Source organism: Puma concolor, chromosome D1 (assembly GCF_028749965.1).
Source record: "Puma concolor isolate L17-30 chromosome D1, mPumCon1.1.hap2, whole genome shotgun sequence".
NCBI lineage: Eukaryota > Metazoa > Chordata > Mammalia > Carnivora > Felidae > Puma > Puma concolor.
The window spans coordinates 57,739,587-57,759,536 of record NC_141676.1 but is presented as its reverse complement, the minus strand read 5'-3'; the positions used below and the strand labels follow the sequence as shown (position 1 = coordinate 57,759,536).

General features: G+C 47.8%; 1 protein-coding gene and 1 non-coding gene across 5 annotated transcripts in view; one reads left to right on the top strand and one right to left on the bottom strand.

Moving 5' to 3' along the window:
• Nucleotides 1-17,629, top strand: part of FAM168A (family with sequence similarity 168 member A) — a 206,907-nt gene extending 189,278 nt beyond the window's left edge. For 3 of the 4 annotated variants that reach the window (XM_086678270.1, XM_086678269.1, XM_086678271.1), the window contains 5 exons: nucleotides 343-468; nucleotides 7,654-7,796; nucleotides 9,517-9,691; nucleotides 10,994-11,124; nucleotides 11,836-17,629. In XM_086678270.1, coding sequence (XP_086534396.1) covers nucleotides 343-468; nucleotides 7,654-7,796; nucleotides 9,517-9,691; nucleotides 10,994-11,106 — 557 coding nt within the window. In that variant the 3' untranslated portion in view covers nucleotides 11,107-11,124; nucleotides 11,836-17,629. The remainder of the gene's footprint in view (nucleotides 1-342; nucleotides 469-7,653; nucleotides 7,797-9,516; nucleotides 9,692-10,993; nucleotides 11,125-11,835) is intronic. The other variant, XM_086678272.1, reaches the window with a different exon arrangement.
• TRNAM-CAU (transfer RNA methionine (anticodon CAU)) lies at nucleotides 5,206-5,278 on the bottom strand. The gene has a single exon. It is a non-coding gene; the product is annotated as a tRNA-Met (tRNA).
• Nucleotides 17,630-19,950: the final 2,321 nt, after the last annotated feature.

Below are 19,950 nucleotides of genomic sequence, written 5' to 3'. Positions count from 1 at the left end.
ATTCATAAGAAAGCGGCTAAGGAATATCCCAGAGCCTTAGGCCAGAATTCAGTAGGAGGTGGTATTCATAGGCATCTTCATAAGGTTTTGGTAGTGGATAGAAAACCCTGGCTCTCTTAGTGTAAACTCAGATTTCCTTGGTTTCAAATCATTTGGAAGCTCACTTCAGCACTCCCCGCAACCCACTCGCCCATCTCAGAAAGGCTGAACCATCCTGTGTGTCTGAACAGGGCCCCTTGGGTTATATGTTTCCATCCAGCACAAGACCCTTGCTTTGTGTCTGTGATTGGTGGTGCCCACTTCTTATTTCTGCCTAATGCCATTCTTGTGTCTTCCCTTAAGCAACTCTGCTGATGAAACAGGCCTGGCCACAGAACTCGTCTTCCTGTGGTACTGAAGGCACCTTCCACCTCCCAGTGGACACCGGGACCGAGAACCGAACTTACCAAGCATCCTCTGCGGCTTTCAGTAAATACAGCCTGTCTCCTCCTTTCCTTGTTCCCCTTGGTTGGGACTGATTTGTCTCTTAGAAAGAAAGGAAAGGGCACTTTTAAAACTGACCTTGTAAGACACTTATTTTAAGAGGTTCTCCTACCCACACAAAAAATTGACCTTCCTCATACAGGGAAGGTCATCCTCTTTGATCATGTACCCGGCTTTGGGGAGACACAAAGCAGGGAGGGAGGGAGGAGGAAGTATGCACCTGGCCAACAAGTTTGATAAGGGAAGAACTGTTACTACATTTTAAAGGAAAGAACATTTGAAGGCCTGTGGACCTTTGGACAGAGAGGGCTCCTCTAGCTAGCACAGGATTTCACAACCTTGCCATTATGGACATCTGGACCAGATAGAAATTCTTTATTGTAGGGGGCTAACTTGTGCATTGTAGGATGCTAAGCAGAATCCCTGGCCTTGCCCCGCCCTCTTTCCCCCCCATCCCCGGATGCCAGCAAACCCTCATTATGGCAACCAAAATATCTCTAAACATTGCCAAGTGTCTTCTGGGGAGGCAGAATTGCCCCCTGCATGAGAAATGTTCTCCGAGTGGAAGCTACACTGTGAGAGCAAGGTATGTACAGGGAATCCTCAGGGAAGACAGAAACCATCTGGCCAATCAGATTGGTTATGTTCATCTTGAGGTTCAGTGGGGTGACTGATGGTTTCACCTTCACACCTGATGTTTACTTTTTTTTAATGTTTATTTATTTTTGAGAGAGAGAGAGAGAGACGGAGTGCAAGTAGGGGAGGGGCAGAGGGAGAGGGAGACACACAGTCTGAAGCAAGCTCCAGGCTCTGAGCTGTCAGCAAAGAGCCTGATGCAGGGCTCAAACTCAGGAACTGCGAGATCATGACCTGAGCTGAAGTCGGACGCCTAACCATCTGAGCCACCCAGGTGCCCCCACACCTGATTTTTAATACAAGATGTCTCTGTGGGTAAAATGAGGACCAGTGTTTAGAAGTTACTGAGTGGCATTTTGACTCCATGTAAGGAAGACTTTGTGCCTTGTTGGAGCTGTCCCAAAGAGGAATGGCTGGCTTTGGTTGTGGGGAGTGCTTTCTTCTTAAGTTGTGCCAGCAGAAGCTTGACATACCCTTAAGAGGGATATTGCAGATAAAGCCTCATAGTTTGTAGTTCAGTAAATTATTAATCTATTAAGTGGATTAAATGAATATGCTGCATTTTTTTCTTTTTTTTAATACCCAATGTTATTTTCTCCTTAGTTACTGTTGCCCCTAGATGTCGTCATCAACTTACATTTAAACAACCTAACTCTTCACCTTAGAGAATTTGCTTTCATTATCACCCTCTCATTTAATCTACACTATAGTCCTATTATGGTGGATTTTTATTCAGGTTTGAAAGCTGAGGCCCAGAAAGGTAATATGTCCAATGTCATCCAAGTAGCAAGCAGCACAACTAAAAAGATATCATTCAGGTTTAAATTTCAGGTTAAGTTTATTGACTTTTTTCACGAGATTAATTGTACTCATTAAGAGAGGGATGGCAGTAGTAGGGAGTTTTCTCAGGTACCTCAGGTAGAATTGAGCAAACGTATATGTAAATGGGTTTATACATACACATATTTTCTCTTAAACCCACACGTGATTGTACATGCATATAGACACACCTACTATAGTTTAGCAGAAAGAGGCCTGGGATGGAGACCAGAAGAGTTGGATTCTAGACTTGGTTCTGTACAACCTTGGATAATTTATGTCCATGCTCTGGACCTTGGTTTTTCCAACTGTAAAATGAGGGGGCTGGACTAGGCCCTCTTGAAAGTTCTGTCTAGCTGTTAGACTCCTGATTCTGTCACCAGGGTGCTGTGTACTCAATATCTACCACCCCAGCAGGGACCTTTCTAGCTACCCTGCCCGTAGTTGACCAGCCAGCCTTTGCTCACATATATATCTCCAGGGTATTCATTCCCTCCACAGGCAACCCTTTCTACAGTGAGAATGTCTGAATATTAGAAGGCTTCACCTTCTCCTGTGTTGAAATCTTCCTGAAGTCCCATTGAAATGTCCTGCAGCTACCTCCCACTGTCCTCACAGGCTGTCACAGTCGCTGGAAAGGACCACAATGTGCCCCCTTTTCTTTAAAGCCAGTAGTGTGTGAACCTGTGGAATTTTTAAATAGAGGCTGGCTCGCCTGCCCCTCCCACTCCCACCAGGCTTCCTCCGACACAGATTTTGTGGCTTCTAATTGCTACAGAAAATTCAGGGCACTTTAACAAATTCAGTTTAATTTTACTAACACTTGCTAAGGCTGTTTGTAATTGGGTCTCCCTCCTACTTATTCCACACTCTCTTGTTCGGCTATCAACAAGGAGACTTGGGGGTCAAGGCAAGACTCAGACATAGAGCTTTGTTCAGACATGTAAATCTGATGGTCAATAAACCGATTAGTCTAAAAGGCATCCTTGATGTAAGGATCAATGCCTTTGAAGGTGGTAGGGGCTCTCCAACTGAAAAAGATTTATGGTAGTGCAGAAGGATTGAAGAGAGGGCTAAAACAGTTTTTATCTCACTAATGTGCAGACTCTATTTATTTTCCTGTTTGATGGACCCTAAAATTATAGTTAGGGACCTGAGAGAAAGAATAGGGCCTCATAAACAAAGCCTCTTTCATAAGGCAGAGCTGGGACTTCTAGTGATCTAATTCCCTTTTTTCTGTCACAGTATTGCCTTTAATGAAATGATGACATGAGGGCCAAAATGCCAGATGTCCAAGATTGGACTGCAGAGACCTATAACTCAGAAAGGAACCACTGCCCAGGTCATGGGAAGCCCTGAACTCTGAGCCAGCTCTGCACTGATTTGCTGTGCGATTTTGGGAAGGTCGCTGCCCCCCTCTCAGCTCCAGATTCATTTGAAATGTAAAAAGTTGAATGCAAGTCTCTAATGTCCTGAAGATATAGCATTCCAAAGTCCTAATCCTGTGACCTTCAGACTTAGGTAGAAGTCCATTCACAAGTGCCAGACCTCCAGTGAGGGAGCTGAGTCTAAGTTCATTTCAGGAAAATCAGTGAGGTTTTTTTGTTTTTTGTTTTTGTTTGTTTGTTTTTGCATCATCAAGCCCAATACCTTCTTTTACTTAGATGCACAGAATAACAAATCCTAAATTTTGCCTTACCCAAGGTAGCTGAGGCTATAGCTCCAGGGGACTTTATAATCCTCAGTGGTACGGACAGGACTGTCAGTCAGTTGTAGAAAGTCCACTGCAGTGATTTTCTCATAAGTCTCACTGAAATACTCAGAGACTTAGAATATCAACACTAGAATGCCTTCTGATACTATCTAGTCCAAATGAGGGTATTCCTTGAGAGAAGAATTGACCTGACTCACTGATAAAGCCCAGGATGGGAGCCCAGGCAGTTTCTGCAGCCTCTTAACACAGGTGGAAACCTTGAGAACTATTGTAGTTGGAGGAAGGAGCACTGGGTCCTGAGTCCTGGCGAGCAGTTGCTCTGTGTCAGCCATCTGTCCGTCATCTCATCTGTGAAATGTCTGTGTTGGGGGCTTAATGATCTCTAGCTCTGCTTCTTCCTTCTCAAACTGTCTGGACAAATGAGCAAGGCCTTCTTCTGCAGCATCATCTTTTGGCTGCCAAGGGTACTCTGGCTGCTGATTTGTATTCTGAGTATATGTGTATCTCATTTCATAACATGAAGAAAGGGAAACATTTTCAGAAAAAGTTATTCTTAGACTTGGAAACCAAATTCTCCTGCAGACTCTTGGTGCTTTTTGATTTTCCTCAGAGAGATAACCTCAATACTTTGTAAGGTGGTTGATTGTCCTTGTGGCATAGAGGAATAGAGCAGCCTTCGCCTAGGGATAGAAATTCCAGAGCACATTCTTGGGGAACATAAAGGAAAGTTGCCAGTATCGTTGGCTTGTTAACTTGAAAGAATTGTGAAGTTATGGTATTTTAAGCCATACAGTTTTAGAATCTTAGAATCCTGGAGTCTGTGTTCCAAGTTGGATCACACAATGGAAGTCATAGTTTAACCTCTCTATTGTAGTCTTTCAGACCAGTCTCTGCTTGCACACTACCAGGGCAGGAAGCTTACTAAGTGTTTCTCTATACAGTGAGAGAGAGAAAAGAATAATAGCTCACCTTTATGAAATGCTTTTAATGTGTCAGGCACTATTCTGAGGGCTTTGCAATTATTAATTAATGTATTTATCACAGCAACCCAATGAAATAGGTACTGTTGTCCCCATTTTACAGATGAGGAGACTGCTGTTTTCTACAGCTGTTAAATAGCAGGGCTGGGGTTCAGACCCAGGCAGTCAGTCTGGCTCCAGACTACTCATAACCGCTACTCTGTGCTGTATAGCTTTCAGAGACAGGTATCTTAGGATTCAAGGGTATCCTGCCCTTCTGCATAGAAAAGAGATGCTTTCCACTCTGGCAGGACTCCTGATAACCTTATTTTATTCCTTTAAATCAGATTGAGCAAGCTATCCCTGTAGAAGTCCAAATAATAAATACTGTAGGCTTTTCAGGCCATATGGTCTCTGTCATAACTACCGTTGTAGCAGGAAAGCAGCCATAGTTGAGAAGTAAATGAATGGACATGGCTGTTACAGTAAAACTTTGCTTACCAAGATAAGTTGCAATTACAAAAACTGTAGTTTTCAGGTTTTATGTATTCATTTATTTATTTAATTTTATGGTTTATTTTTTAGTAATCTCTACACCCAGCATGGGGCTCGAACCCATGACCCCAAGATCATGAGTCGCATGCTCTTCCGACTGAGCCAGCCAGGCGCCCCTATAGTTTGCCTGTTTTAAATGTTAATAGCGTGCATAAAAGATTCAGTGGTAAATTAAATTTGTGAATAGTCTCCTGCATATCCCTATCTTGGAGATTCATAGTTCATCCTGTCATTTTAAAACTTCTCAGGGTCGGGGCGCCTGGGTGGTGCAGTCGGTTAAGCGTCCGACTTCAGCCAGGTCACGATCTCGCGGTCCGTGAGTTCGAGCCCCGCGTCGGGCTCTGGGCTGATGGCTCAGAGCCTGGAGCCTGTTTCCGATTCTGTGTCTCCCTCTCTCTCTGCCCCTCGCCCGTTCATGCTCTGTCTCTCTCTGTCCCAAAAATAAATAAAAACGTTGAAAAAAAAATTTTAAAAAAATAAAACTTCTCAGGGTCATGGAATAAAAAACAAACCTATTTATCTCTATTCTACATTACTGCACTTTTTTTTTTAAACAGTGATTAAAATCCTTCAGAATGCTATAGTTCATCGCACAGTCTTGGGACATGCCCATTTTGAGAACCCCCACCTTTGTTTTACAGATTAAAAAACCGTGCCTCCAAGGTGAAGTGCCCCTCAGATGGCTCCTTGTAGATATCACAGACTTAGACTTCTGTCTGCCCCTGCAGTATCTGCTTCACCTGCCTTGACCACATATCATAATTAGTGCCACAATCTAGAAACTTGGAGGAATCTGCTCCAGACTTCTCTCAGCTGATTCGCACCTCCATGTCTAGTTTCTCTTTTTTCACAATGCTACCTTCTCCTGAATGTATTCTTTCCACTCCATCTTCATTGCTACTTATTTCCCAAATGTATTTGACCACAAAACCAGTTTCTCGTGGAATAAACTATGGATCTGCAGATGGAAAAGTAAATGACATGATTCCAGGGAAGAGGACAAGGATGCCTTTCGGTGGTGCCTTTTGTGGTGACCAAATAGCAGCGTTCATATCCTACTGAGTACTTCATCAGGGTCCAGGAGGTGGGGGGTGGGGGGGGACGCTAGGCCAGTGCTGTGGATGGAGACTGATTTGTGACCTTACAGCAGCTTGCTTTTACTTGGGGATAGGGTAAAAGAGACCTAGGATCTTTAGAAAAATGGGATTTTAGTTCAGGAGGAGATCTTCATTCTTAGCCTTCTGATTTAACAAAATAGGAAACTAAAGCCCAGACACTTGATAATAGGCACACCAAATTGGAAAAAAAAAGCCTGAACTGAAGCCTTGGTCTGTTTTCTTCCAATAAAGCACCCCTCTCTGCTCTGCCCCCCAGTCCCTTCTTGCAGAATCAGCACCACGTTGCTGACAGTCCTTGGTGAGCATCTTGTAGGTGAAAGACCTTACTTTGAGACAGGAGAAGGTCAGTGATGTACCAACCAGACTGAGCCTGGATGGGAAGCCCAGGGAAGAAGTATCAGCAACACCCCATTGGAGATCCAAAGCCAAGGTCTTCTGGCACTGTCCCTTCAACTTAGAAAGAAGGAGCAGTTTGTAAAAACACTTGCCCTTTCTGAGCCCGTTGTATAGAGTAAGAGAGTTAGGGGTCACCTGATGATCACTTGGTTTCCATAGAATCATTTCATTTTGTGTTCTGTGAGTACACAGTCTTGTTCCTGGGTGATTTATGTCTCAGCTTTTTCCTGTGGACATAGGATCTGACTCTATTTTCCAGAACAGTCAAAGGTAGCACAGTTTAATCAAGTCGCTGATTGTGAGCTCCCTGGGGCCTAGGTTTCAGGTTGATGTGAACTTTCATGACCCCTGACTTGAGGCAGAGGTGGTTCCCTCCAAGCCCCAGGAGTGGGGGGAAAGGCTGGCTCTGAATGGTGTTTTCTGTGGGCTTTTCACCTTAACCCTCTCAGGGAAGAAGGGGAATGTGGGAGAGAGAATTCCAAAAAGAGAGACACAAGGAGAGAAAAAGAATAAGGGGGAAAACAAAAGAGAAACAGCAGCAGAAGACACCTGGGCTGCTGAGTGAGGAGACAGAAAAGCAGGAAGACAGAGTGCAATAAAGGGCAAGTGGGCGGAGGGTCTCCTGTCTGTGTGTACATGCCTGTCTCACAGCATGTAGACAGAATCCCAAACTGTCTGAGCTGCAAGGGTCCCTTAGGAGATCATCTGGTTCCAGCCTCTTATTTTATATGTCATACCCCTGAGACCCAGAAAAATACAAGATGCCAGAATCACTTGTGTGCCCTGTGCACCAGGACTGAGGGAGCTGCCTCTGGGGCCAAGGCTCTCTGGGTGGAGCCCTGTTCACTGTTCTCATCTGTGTTTCCAGCCTGGAATCAGCCCATCCTTGTCTGGGGAGTCGTGACTGGGACCTGCTACCTTCTGACAATGTTCTGTCCACTAACTGGAAGTCTCTCTTATTGCCTTGGTACAGGATATACTGCAGGGACACCGTACAAGGTCCCACCGACCCAGAGTAATACTGCTCCACCCCCCTACTCCCCATCACCCAACCCCTATCAGACGGCCATGTATCCAATCAGAAGTGCCTACCCCCAGCAGAATCTGTATGCCCAGGTAGGTGCACGTGGAAGCCTGGGCCCACCACTTCTGCAGGTAAAGGAGTGACCAGCCTAGGAGGGTTGGGGGTGGGTGAGGAAGAGAGGGAAGGCAAGTTCATGGCTCTGGCCACTTGTCACTATTATATCATAGAAATGGTAGCCCTGTAGTCTACACACTCCCTCACCCCACCTCAGCCCCTCAGGGGTGATGCATGAAGCCATTGAGATGAATAGCGCCCAGAATGTCAAAGGAGCAGGGGCCCCTGGAAATTATCTAGCTCAATTCCTTCTTTTTTTTTTTTCTGGAGAGAGAGAATGAGGGGGAGAGGGAAAGAGAATTTTAAGTAGTCTCCACGCTCAGTGTGGAGCTCAATACAGGGCTCAGTCTTACCACCATGAGACTATGACCTGAGCTGAAATCAAGAGTTGGATGTTTAACTGACTGAGCCACCCAGGCACCCCACTCAATTCCTTTTTATACAAGTGGGGAAGCTGAGACCCAGAGGAGAGTGAGTTGTCCAAGGTCACACAGGGAGTTGTTGGTTGAGTCAGGATGAGACCCCATGTGTCTTGGGCTTCTCTCCCTAACCTCCACACCTACCCTTCCTTGATAAAGTCTGTGAGCTGAACAGGGAGGAGATAAGTTCTCAGGCTCTGTCACCAGTTCCCTGTGTGACCATCAGTAAGTTATTTCTCTGAGTGCCTTAGTGTCCCCATCTGGGCTCTTTCAGCTAGAGAGAATGTGTGTACTCTGAGGGGATGGCTATGACAGGGACTATATGAGGCTCCAGCATACCACATGGCACATTTTTTCTGGGGTGACAGTTCTACATGAGGTTTTTAAGTAGTGAGGAGAACACTTTTTGATTTAAAGAACAGCTACATTGTTCAATAGAATGCAAAACTTTTAAAAGATAGAACAGTGGGCTGGAGATCGTTTTTCTGGTTTGTGGTAGGCTGCTTTGCACTATGTTTTCAGACCTCTGGGATTATAAACCCATATTCTGAGGCTCCTGTCATTAGTTAGTAGAGGCATTGGGAAAGCTCTGGAGTAAGATGACCCAGGGGGCTGTGTCTACTCCCCACAGAGGTCACCAGGCCTGTGGGCTGTGGCAGCAGGAAGCAGCCATGTGATCTAGGCAGTGGGAAGTCACCTAAGACAACTGTCTCCATCCTCATCTCTTTGCCTAAAGAGAAAGAGTAAGAGACATCTGGGGAAATGCTCTGCATTTGTGACAGTCCCCAGTAGGTAGAACGGCAGTACGATCACCAGTGTGATCGCCCCGCTGGTAATTCCTCATGTGCATGCACACAGTGGTCTGGATTCACCAGCTCCATCCATATCCTCACTCACTGACTGTGGTCCCTGCCTTTACATTTTAGGCAGCTCATAGAAGCACACTGCAGTAAGATCCAACCATTTTAAAATGTCAGAATTCGTGCTGTTACCTATTAGATCACATAGCAACCCTAGGAGCAAAGCAGGACAGGGTTGGAGCCTTATTTTTCGCAATTCATAACGAAAAGCTGAGCCTGTTACTGCACAGTCCAGAGTCATGTAGTAAGACAGACACAGAGTCCCAACTGGGGCCCAGACCTTGTATCTCTAGGTCCATGCTTATCTGGCCCTATCCCATTGGGTCTGGGAGGAACAGGCTCCCCCTCCCTTTTCCTCCTCCCCATGTCCTACCCCACATCTCCAAAAGCTTGTGTGACCTCGGCCTCTTTTCCCTCAGGGAGCCTACTACACACAGCCTGTGTATGCTGCCCAGCCCCACGTCATCCACCACACCACGGTTGTCCAGCCCAACAGCATTCCCTCCGCCATCTACCCAGCGCCTGTTGCTGCCCCCCGGACCAACGGTGTGGCCATGGGCATGGTGGCCGGCACCACCATGGCAATGTCTGCAGGTGAGGGCAGCATCTATGTCAGTGTCCATCCCCCTTCTCCAGAAACTCATGACAGACTGGAGAACACAGTCATGGAATTGAGTGCCCCATAGCATGAGAAATTCTGTTCTGGGGGTTTCTGGGAATCTTGTCCATAGAGATGAGAAAGATTTCACCGAGGAGGACATACTGAGCTAGACCTTAAAGGGTGAACAGAAGCTAACCAGAGAGATGGAAGAGGGGAGGGAGGGCAGTCCAGGTGGAAAAACATGAGCATAACACGTTCACAGAATGGAAATGGTCCAAGGCCCTTAGAAAAAAGGGGCATGGAGTTGGAAGAGCAGCTGGAGTAGTCAGCAAAGTAAAGTGGGGAGCTAGCAAAGGGGTTCAAGCAGAGGAGAGATGGTTTTGGTTTAAACGTTCTCGGCTGCAGGGTGGAGGCACAGTTATGTAGGAGAGGCTGGAAGCAGGTAGGTCGGTGGGGAGGCTGTCATTTAGAGGAAAGATGATGGCACTAATACTCTGGTAGCAGCAGGGTTCTAGAAGGGAGTGCACGGGGCTAATGTTATTGAGCAGGCAGAAGCTTAAGCCCCTGTCCAATAATTAATTGTAAGGCATGAGGGAACCCTTTTCCATTTCTGGCTTACTCCAGAAATCACATCAGAGCCCTGCCCTTCAGGAACCCTGAGGATAGGGATGGAGATGACACCGGGAGAGTAAGTTTAGGGAAGTCTCTGGATGTGTGGACATTCAAAAGAAGAGCGTGAGATGACAAGAGGGTTGTGGATAACTTTTAGAGACCCAACTTTTAAAGAATCATTTGAAGGAAGAGAGTACAAGGGGTCTAGTGGGCAGAGGGTGAGAATTGGGATTTTATGTGGCCCCCTAATGTAAGGGGTTGTTGAGGCCTCATTCCCTAAATCAGGTTAGCAAGCTATCGAATATCTGCTTGGTGCCAGCCTTCGTTCTGGTCCTGGGGACCAGTTACTGATAGATCAGACCAGAGCCCTGCCTTTAGGAACAGCAGGGCCCATGGGAAATACAACCATATAAACCAACAATTTCCACTCGGTAGATTACAAAAAGCATACAAAGAAGAGTAGAAGGAGGCCACTGAAGATGAGTGATTGACTCTGTCTTGGCGTATCAGCAAAATTTTCCCTAACGAGATGAAGCCTGGCAAGGTGGGAGGGGCAGGAAGTTCATGAGCAGGTGGGGGGCCCAGGTTGGGGAGCAGTTGTGTGAAAGACCATGGCTTCATCCTCTTCATCCCAGCACCCTGGGACAGCCTCACTGGGTTTACTCTTCTCTCCGGATGCTCAGGTACCCTGCTGACTGCACCCCAGCACACCGCGATTGGGGCACACCCTGTGTCCATGCCAACATACAGGGCCCAAGGGACCCCTGCGTACAGCTATGTGCCCCCGCACTGGTAAAGCCTGCAGCCCATCCAAGTGAGTGGGGCCTGGGCTGGGAGAGGTAGGAGGATGACCAAATACCAGAACTGCCCCTAGCAAAGCACAGGTGTTGGTAGGAGCCAGTGACCGTTACCAGTTGCTTTCCTGCTCTGAGTTCAGTAATATTACCCTTAGTGATAGCTGTCACTTTCCATATGTTCTAGATACTCTACGTATGTTATCTCATAATCCTTAGAGCAGCTCTGTGAAATGAGGATTATTAGTTCTGTTTTACTGATAAATGCACAGTTCAACAGCACTTAACCAGTAAGAATTAAGCTGGAACTTGAACTCCAGCCCTCTAGTGCTAAATTCTGTGCTCTTTACCTACAGTCTCTAGACTTCCTTTAACTCTGGTCCTCATTCTTCAGATGCAATCTTACCTTAATCAGATGTTGGTGATGATAGTGGGGGAGGGGGGCGGCTGGAGACCTTGGGCCAACATCCCCCCCACCCACCAGCTTCCTTACTGCCCTCGACTGCTCCTGAGGGACATCAACTTTTAATAACTCTGCCCTACCTCCTGATCTCCCCTACCCTCCACGTCTTCCAGGAGCTCTCGGCACTGGACAGGAAGCAGGCAGCTCCACTAGGGAGGCACAGAGGACTCCATTTAGGGCTCCCACAGTGAGGGGAGGGGATCCAGTGGCTTCCTGAAATGGCCTGACAGGAATATGGTCACTAATGGCTCTCCTCTTCCTTCCTCAGATCTGGAGTCACACATTGTATGCAACTACTCAAGTCTTACACAGGTGCTGGAGCAGTTCCCTAGCAGCACCACCTCTATTTGCAAGAAGAGACAACGGAAGTGCAAGGGTCACTTTATGCATCTTTAACGGTTTTGGTTTTTATTTTTGGTTTTTGTAAAAGCTGCTTTTTCTAATCTCCTGCCTCTCCCCAATGTCTCCTTCTTAGCAGCTACCCTTCCAGCTCTGTCCCCTCCTCCTGACCAAGCACATCCTCTCTGCTCTTCTCTCCTTCCCCAAGCATCCAGTCCCCGGGGATCCTAGTTTAGTGGCAGAGAGCAGGGTTTATTGCAATGGTTCAGCTGAAGGTGTGATTTCCTTTGAAGAGCGTAACACTTGTGGCCCTTGGGTCTAGGGTAGGAACTCAAAGCTGTTGAGCAGGTTACATCTCTGGGAGATTGTTCTTTATTTTTCCGGAGCAAGATTAGTTTAGGACGTTACTATGTCCTGACACAAAGGAAATGTCTTCTGAGAACCATCGCAACAGACCGAGAACAGGACCACCTGAATTAGGTAGGAGTGTTCATAGCAGCTTAATACCCCAGGTGAGAACCTGGGGAAACCAGATTCTTTCTTTGGGAGAACTTGAGGGAGGGTGGGGGGAGGGAGGGCACTGGGGGAAGGAAGAGGGGAGAGAGGTGCTTGCCTGCTGGCTTTGATTTGTAAGGTCTCTCGCCAAGTTGTCTGGGCCTGGACCTTCTGATTTGCACAGTGTTGTTAACTGACCTGGCACTTCCTCAAAATGTAATTTTGACCTCAGTCCTGCCAAGCAGCTGCAGGGTGATGGTATCCCAGCCTCCCAAAGCCTTGGAAGGCCAGATGCCCTATGTAATCCAGACCTTGGCCCTTGAGCCCACAGGGACCCACTCTGATGAGATGCTTCCTCCTGATTAGAGTGGGAACCTATGGCATTTCTCTCCCTTCCCTCTGCCCTTCCCAGTGCCAGGGCTCACCAGCCTGTCCGTGGGGCTCTTGGTTATCTTGTGCCATTCACGGCCAAAGTGACGGAACCACATTCCAGGTGGGTGCTGGCAGCTCTGAAGGTCAGGATAGTGAAGGAAAAGCAATAGCAATAAACATTTCATAGACTCATGGAACTGACGGGACCTTAGCAATCATCTCATCCATTCCCCTGTTTGATAGATGAGGAAGCTGAGGCTCAGAGAAGATGAAAGAACTTCCCTAGATCTTGCAGTAAATTAGCATTAAATGCAGGCTTCCTACCTAGGGGCATGTTATCCACAAAAATTTAGGGATGGATTGGCCTGGTTTTGTAGAAATTAAGTCAGCAGCGCTCACACCCGGTGAACTCTGGAACAGTCTCTGGGCTCTTGTTTCTGCTCTTTTTCTCCATCAATTCCAAAGCGGGGTTAAAGACTGGGCAGAGGTCACATGGGGGCAAATGGCAGGAACAGAAATTGCAAATGAAGAAATAGCATTTGGAAATTCTGTGAAGACATCTAGAACTTTCGTTCTATACCTGACTCCAGCCCTAGGAGAAGGAGAAAGCGGGCTGGCTGAAAAGGAGGATCTATGCTTTTAGGACAAAAGCCCCTCCTCCTGAAAAGAGAAGGGGACAAGGATGAGGCCCAGGAGGCATGGGAGAAGAGGAACCCCCAAGTCAGGAGTCCAGGCTAGTCTCAGCCAGGAGCCCAGGTTGCCCAGCATTGTCCCCTGCACCCAGATTTTGGCTGAGCCAGCAGCTCCTGTGGGGGTGGGGGTGCAGGAACATTTTACTGTACAAAATGGGATCATTGATAACATTTGGGACTTTTAAACAACCCTTGTCATTTTAAATTCACATGCACTTGGACATCCCCTTACCCCTACCTCCCATGTCTCCCTTAAAGGAGGAAGAAATCAGGAAACTCTTGAGCCAGAAGGACCTCAGAGGTTGTCTGGCATTCCCAGGAGGGCAAAGCCCATCAGCATCCAACCCAGAGCCAGGAGTTGGGGGACCCACCTTCTTGGCTTTCCAGGGAACTGCAGGACCAGTAAGGAGAAACCTAGCTGTTCTAAATGGTCTGTTCTAGAGTGCTGATGGGGTTTCATTTTAAAACAACAAAGTTTTCCAGTGTTAATCCATTTTTTGCAGATACCTCCTCCTGCTCTCTGGTTTTGTAAGGGTGGGTGAAGGTTGTTATAGATTATGTCATATGTGTGTGGAAAATGCCAAAATAATACTAATGATAATAATAGGAAACCTTTGCATTTGTCAGGTGCTTCATAGATTTCAGAGCACTTCACAGCCTTTAATTTACTGGCCCTGAGAGAGAGAGAGACGGGGTTAGAGTTATTACACCCATCTAACAAATGAGGAAACTGATTGTAGAAGAAAAGGGAGCTTGCCAAGGTAAGCAGAATGCTAGCTAGTATCCTAATAGGTTTCCATGTACCCTGCTACCTCTAGGTGGGCTGGGTAGAACCACAGAGAGGAAGTAAAAAGGGGGAGACCTAGGAATGGCCCTGTTGCTTTTGTTCTTTCTATGCCAGTAAGTAAAAACTAACATCTAGTACCTCACAGTTCACAAAGCAATTTCACATCCATCATGTGGCTTAACCCTGTGAAATAGATTATTCCTCCTATTTGATCCATGAGGAAACTGAGACTTGGGAAAGCAAAGTGATTTGCTCATAAGTGGCAGAGCCACCTGAATCCCAGTTTGTCTGCTTTCCCTCCAGTCTGACTGCACATACAGGCTTGAGGACTAAAGCATCTATGCTCTGCACCCTTTCTTTGCCCTAGTATGTAATTCCAGATCAAAGACAGGCCCCAAGGCAAAAACAAAGTGCAGAAAGGCTGTGGTCTGGAAGAGCCCCAAGTCCAGCACCCTCTTTTCAGTGTGCATGGTGGAGCCCCAGTTCTGCTGGCCTCCCCCTCTTGCTTTGACGGAGATCCACAAGCCTGGCCAAGCTTGGGGAGTCATCGCAAAGGGAACAAGTCCAGGAGAGCAGGGGTAGTAGTAGTGTGCCTCTGGCAGAATGAACATTCGTGGCGGGATCATAGGCATCTCTTGGGAGGCATCTAAAGATACTGGGTAGCCCATTGGTAAAGCTGGACAGAAGGTCAGAGCTGGAAGGGCCCTGTCATTGTTAGGAAGGCCAGCAAGCCAGAGAGGACAAGGAGTGTTCCCACATGACATAGTGAGCTACAGTGCTGGCACCAGCATGCAGACACCTCCACTCCAGTGTCTGCCCCCAGTACCACAAGCTTGGTGGCCAGGGTTAGGGGTACAGGTGGTTTTAGTCACCAGCCAACCCTCTTGGCTTCCCCAACTTGTACCTGACTCCCTTTCCTCATTAGCCTGGGGCCCAGGAATCTGGAGTCTGGAGTGCCCCCCAGTGGTGAGAGCCTGAAACATAACTTTTCTGCCACTTGTGAAAACATTTTTTTCTTCACGAGACGGGACAGTTGCTGTGGCTCTTCTCTCTTGGCAATGACCCTAAAGTGTATATCCCCTTATCTAAATATCGAAGAAGGACACACAAACCTATCCACATGTTTTTTTAATGTACAAAGCGCTTTGACATTCATTGATTGCCAAATCCTCATTTTATAGATGGAAAAACTTAAGTCTTAAAAGGCTTAGGAGACTTGGGGCACGTGGCTGGCTCAGTTGGTAGAGCATGTGACTCTTGATCTCGGTTGTGAGTTCAAGCCCTATGCTGGGCCTAGAGCTTACTTTAAAAAAAAAAAAAAATGGCTGAAGAGATTTGCCAAAAGTCATACAGTTAAGAGAAAGAGCTGAGATTTGAACTCTTCAAATCCTCTGCTCTTTCTGCTGGCACCTGCTGGATCTCAGTGGCAGGCATTAAGAAGGGGTGGGCTGCTACCTGTCTGTTCCAAACAGAGGAAGATTCCAAAAGACCTGGGGAGTTCAGTCTTCCCAATTGAGATTTTTTATGAGGGGCCCCGAGGACCCTGGCAGCACCAGGAGGATGAAAACTGGCAACAGAAGGCCTAACCTGAACATAACACTTTGGGGTCATGATGCCGAGAGCCTAAGACACATTCAAGGGCAGCCCCCAGGTTTCTGTCCATTGAAAGACCCGTGTCCCAGGGAAGCCTGCATACCCCTTGCTTTCTGACCCCGGAGGGCCTGCCCACTGTCCAAACACAGTGAGTCGACACTCCCAGGGGACCTGATGTAGCCTTGAGTGGCCAAAAGCACATGCCTTCAATCCCTGGGCTTGCTTTTCCCATGGGTGAGAACCAGGACCAAGAGAGACACTGTATAGTTCCAAGTTTGAGGTTTACCAATCTCAGCTGGAATGCTCCTTTGGAGGGGCTTACTCTGTTCTGAGTGGCATTCAGAAATGAATCACATGGAGCATAAAAGGCAGGCAGGCCCTTAGTCACCAAGTTCTGGCGTCCTTGTGTAGACAAGATTTAGCCAAGAGCCCCAGTGAGGCCCTGGCTGAGCCAAGCCTGGAGCCCTGCATATCAGATTCCTTGGGTCTGCCTCATGGCCAGAGAAGGAAGGCCTAGAGGACATGGATCTTGGTCTTTGTGTGGTCTTGGTTATAGCACTCTGGCTGGATTAATCATTTAGGTATCACCATGGCATTTCTTAGTTGCATTTGAGTGAAGATAAATGGAAGCCCTGTTTTTCCACCCTCTGTTCTACCACATCACTACAGAGTGTGCGGTCCCCAGCTGCTTGCCAAGCTTCAGAGTCCAGAGAGGGGCAGGTTAGGCAGTGGAGTGAGCAGGTAGGAGGCAGGTTCCGTGCAGGGGCACAGCCCCAGGGGAATGCAGGCCCAGCCCAACAGCAGAGGAAACTCAACCAGGCTAACATTGAATTCCATTCCTGAGCCTCAGAGATCAAGTTTCCATGGGCATGCCAGGTTGGCTGCAGGGTTTGTCCTTTACCTGTGTTCCCTTCTCCTAGAAAACTTGTTTCTGAAGTTATGTATTAACATGGTTCCAGGGCCCAGCCTTCACAATTCCTGCCTGGCAGGCCAGCTTCAACATTCCATAGCCAACTTTGCCTGAGCCAGACTTGGGCCCTGTTCCCTCAGTTTCTCCAATGGTTATTTTCTATCTTGCATGCTGTTGAGTCCAACCCAGTGGCCAAGTGAGGAACACAGGAGTTGGGACTGGCTGCCACAAAACCAGAAAGGGTAACTAGAGCTCTTGCTTCCCTGCGGCTGCATCCATAGTCCCTGGGCATTCATGCTGTGGCGGTGAGGCCCTGGACCCATTGCAGCTCCTGGCAGAGTGGGTACTCTCCTTCCTGAAGAGAACCTATAGAACAGCTTTGCAGATAAGTACCAGCCCATAGGAGTCAAATGGGTGAAATCCTCTTTGGGCCTGACCCCAGCAAGACCAGCATCTCAAGGCTCTAGCCTTCCTCTCATGCCTGTGAGTCAGGAAAAGAGTGGGATTGCCCACAGACCACCTTCTCAAGTCAGCCAGATCGTGTGGATCTATGGTGGGACTCAAGCTCCTCCTTACCCCAAGGGGAGGTAAGGCCAGGCCTCTAGCAACTTGGAGTGGTCTATAATGACCTTTAAAGGCCCAAGGGTCTATCTCCTGACTAAAGGCATTGCATCCCTATATCATATCACGTGACAGAGAAACCTGTTCTCGTGGCATGTAACATCCCTGTGAGAGCATTGTATATGATTTTGTATTTTTTAATTCATTTTAATCTACAGGTTGGAATCTAATTTTTAAATTTTATTGGAACTCACATTTTAAAAAGAAAAGCATTTAAAATAATAATAATAAACCTTTGACCGGTGTCTTCCAAGTAGTTTGATCAAAGAACTTATCAGTGTTTTCAAAACACAGCCTGGAGTGTAAAGATTGGAAAGCCCCGTGGCCTCGCCTTGTGTGTATGAAGTGTAAATCTGGTTTTGTTTTGTTGTTTTGGATTCTTTTGGGTTTTTGTTTCATTTTGTTTTGAAGATCAGATAGTGATCACTCTGAAAGATTGAAGCCAAGAATTTGTAACTATGATATTTACTGTAAGCTGTAGAACATTCAATAACTATTAAAAGAAAAAAAAGTTTCCAAAAAAAAAAAAAAAAAAAGTCCGGGGTGACCAGCCTGGTGGTTCTTGGGGCAGGGAGACACCACCTCTTAGGCCAGTGAGTCCCCTGGGTTGCTCCCCAAGCTGATGCTAACCTTGTTTTCACCAGTCAGGTAACGACTATGCTGCATCTCCCCTCAGGCATAGCAGGGCTTCCTTGGGATTCAGTTGAGGGGTCTGGGAAGTGACCATCAGCACCTGGACTAATTGAGGTGTGTGATACACGGCCAGGAGGTCATAAATGATGAAGGCTGCCATCTTCCAAGGCTCACCGTGTGGCCAGCGCTGTGCTTTATGTTTGTTAGTTCTCAAAATCCTCACAGCAGGATGGGAGGCGAGCCCTATTTATTAACCCTGCCCTCAAGACAGGGCAGCCAAGGAGGGTAAGTACCTTGGCCAAGGTCACAGAGCTGTGAGATTCAGAGTCGGAGCTCACATCTGGCCAGGCCCCACATTCTCCTGCCCACCCCAGAGGAGGCAGTGTCTGTGTTTGCTTAAAAGGAGAGTTTGTCAGCTGGGAAACCAAGGGAAGAAGGAGCTTACAGGTTTGTAGTCACAGAAGGACAGTCGAGGGAGGTTATGTGGTCTCCACCCAAATGGTCAACTACTGTCCATTTCCCATCCTAAATCTCTGCCTCCTCCTCCCTCTGGGCAAAGCCACAGCCCTAGTCCAGGCCCAGGCTTCTTTCCCTGGTCATTGTAGCCACCATTGCCTCCCAGGGCCTGGCCCCCAAATCCTGATGCTCCTATAGCCTGTCAAGTATTTCAGCCTCCTCAACTAGAGAAAAAACTGAGGCCCCAAGAGGCTCACTGACCTGGCTCACACTAGAGCTGTAATTGGACTTCAGGATAGACTCCTAACTCTCCAGCCCTTGCTACCAACCCATGCCCTGTGCCTCTGCAGCATGATCCCCAGTTTCCCTCCTGTCCTCACCTCACAGGAGACTCCTTCTCCCTCCCTTGCAGTGGAAAGCTCTTATCATGTGTGGGAGCTGAGGGCAACTCTGGCCACAGACTTTGTTGGGCTGTGTCACAGCAGTTTCGCCAGAGCAGGAAAGGGATTTTCCAGGGACTCAGCTCCAGGTCACAATGGCAGGGCTGAGGACCAGGAGCAGACAGGGAGGTGGAGATCTGGGCCCCATACTCACAATTCTGGTCCTTGGGGTGAGGGGTGGACTAAGGAAAGGTGAGACTCAGAACTTCCCTCAGCCCAGTGCCCCAGTCTGTCCTCTGGCTCCCAGGGCTGCCAAGATTCAGAGGGACAAGCCAGGAAAACTTTCAGATGAGGGTGGGGGCCCTGAAGGCCAAGGGCATTGGATATACCCGTACCTGATCCCTCAGCAATGCATCCCATCCTTTTAGGGACAGGTGAAGAAATTTAGGCCAGAGTCATACTTTGACCTTCCAGCAAGCAGAAAATGGGGTGCCGGGGTGGGGGTGGGGGTGGCAGGCAGTGCTGGAGAAGAGCTGTGCTTATTACCCCAGGGCCCAGCACCAAGGTGAAGGTTATCTCTTACCTGGCCTGGGAAGCCAGACCCAGCCTCAGTCTCCACAGCAAGAGGGCGTTTAGAGTCCCCAGTCCAGCCTTCCACTGGAAAAGGAGGCTGGAGAGTAGGAGGGACCCAACTCCCACCCCATCTCTTGCTTTCTCATCATCTTGGTGTGTCATCCAAGTCCTGGGTGAAGTGGGGTTGGTTGGCTCAGGGGACAGCCAAGTTTGAGAAGCCAAACCTTGACATGCAGCTAAGAGTTGGCAAATAGGGACACCAAGTCCTGGTAGTCCAAGTGGACCCTGGTAGTCCAAGGGAACATTTCCTTGGGAGCACGGATGATGTCCACTAGGCCCCTACAATGAACAAACTGTTTTAGACTTTGGCAACCCATGGTGCTCCAGAAAATTCCTCCTGATGTACAGCCTGTCTCTTTTCCTCCTCTCTCCTAGAACAGGGAAAGCTTTGTTTCCTAGGCCCTAGGAAGTCCCCTCCCTTTCGTACACACCTCAGAAGCCTCAGAAAGAGAAGCCTGTGCCCTGGAGAGGC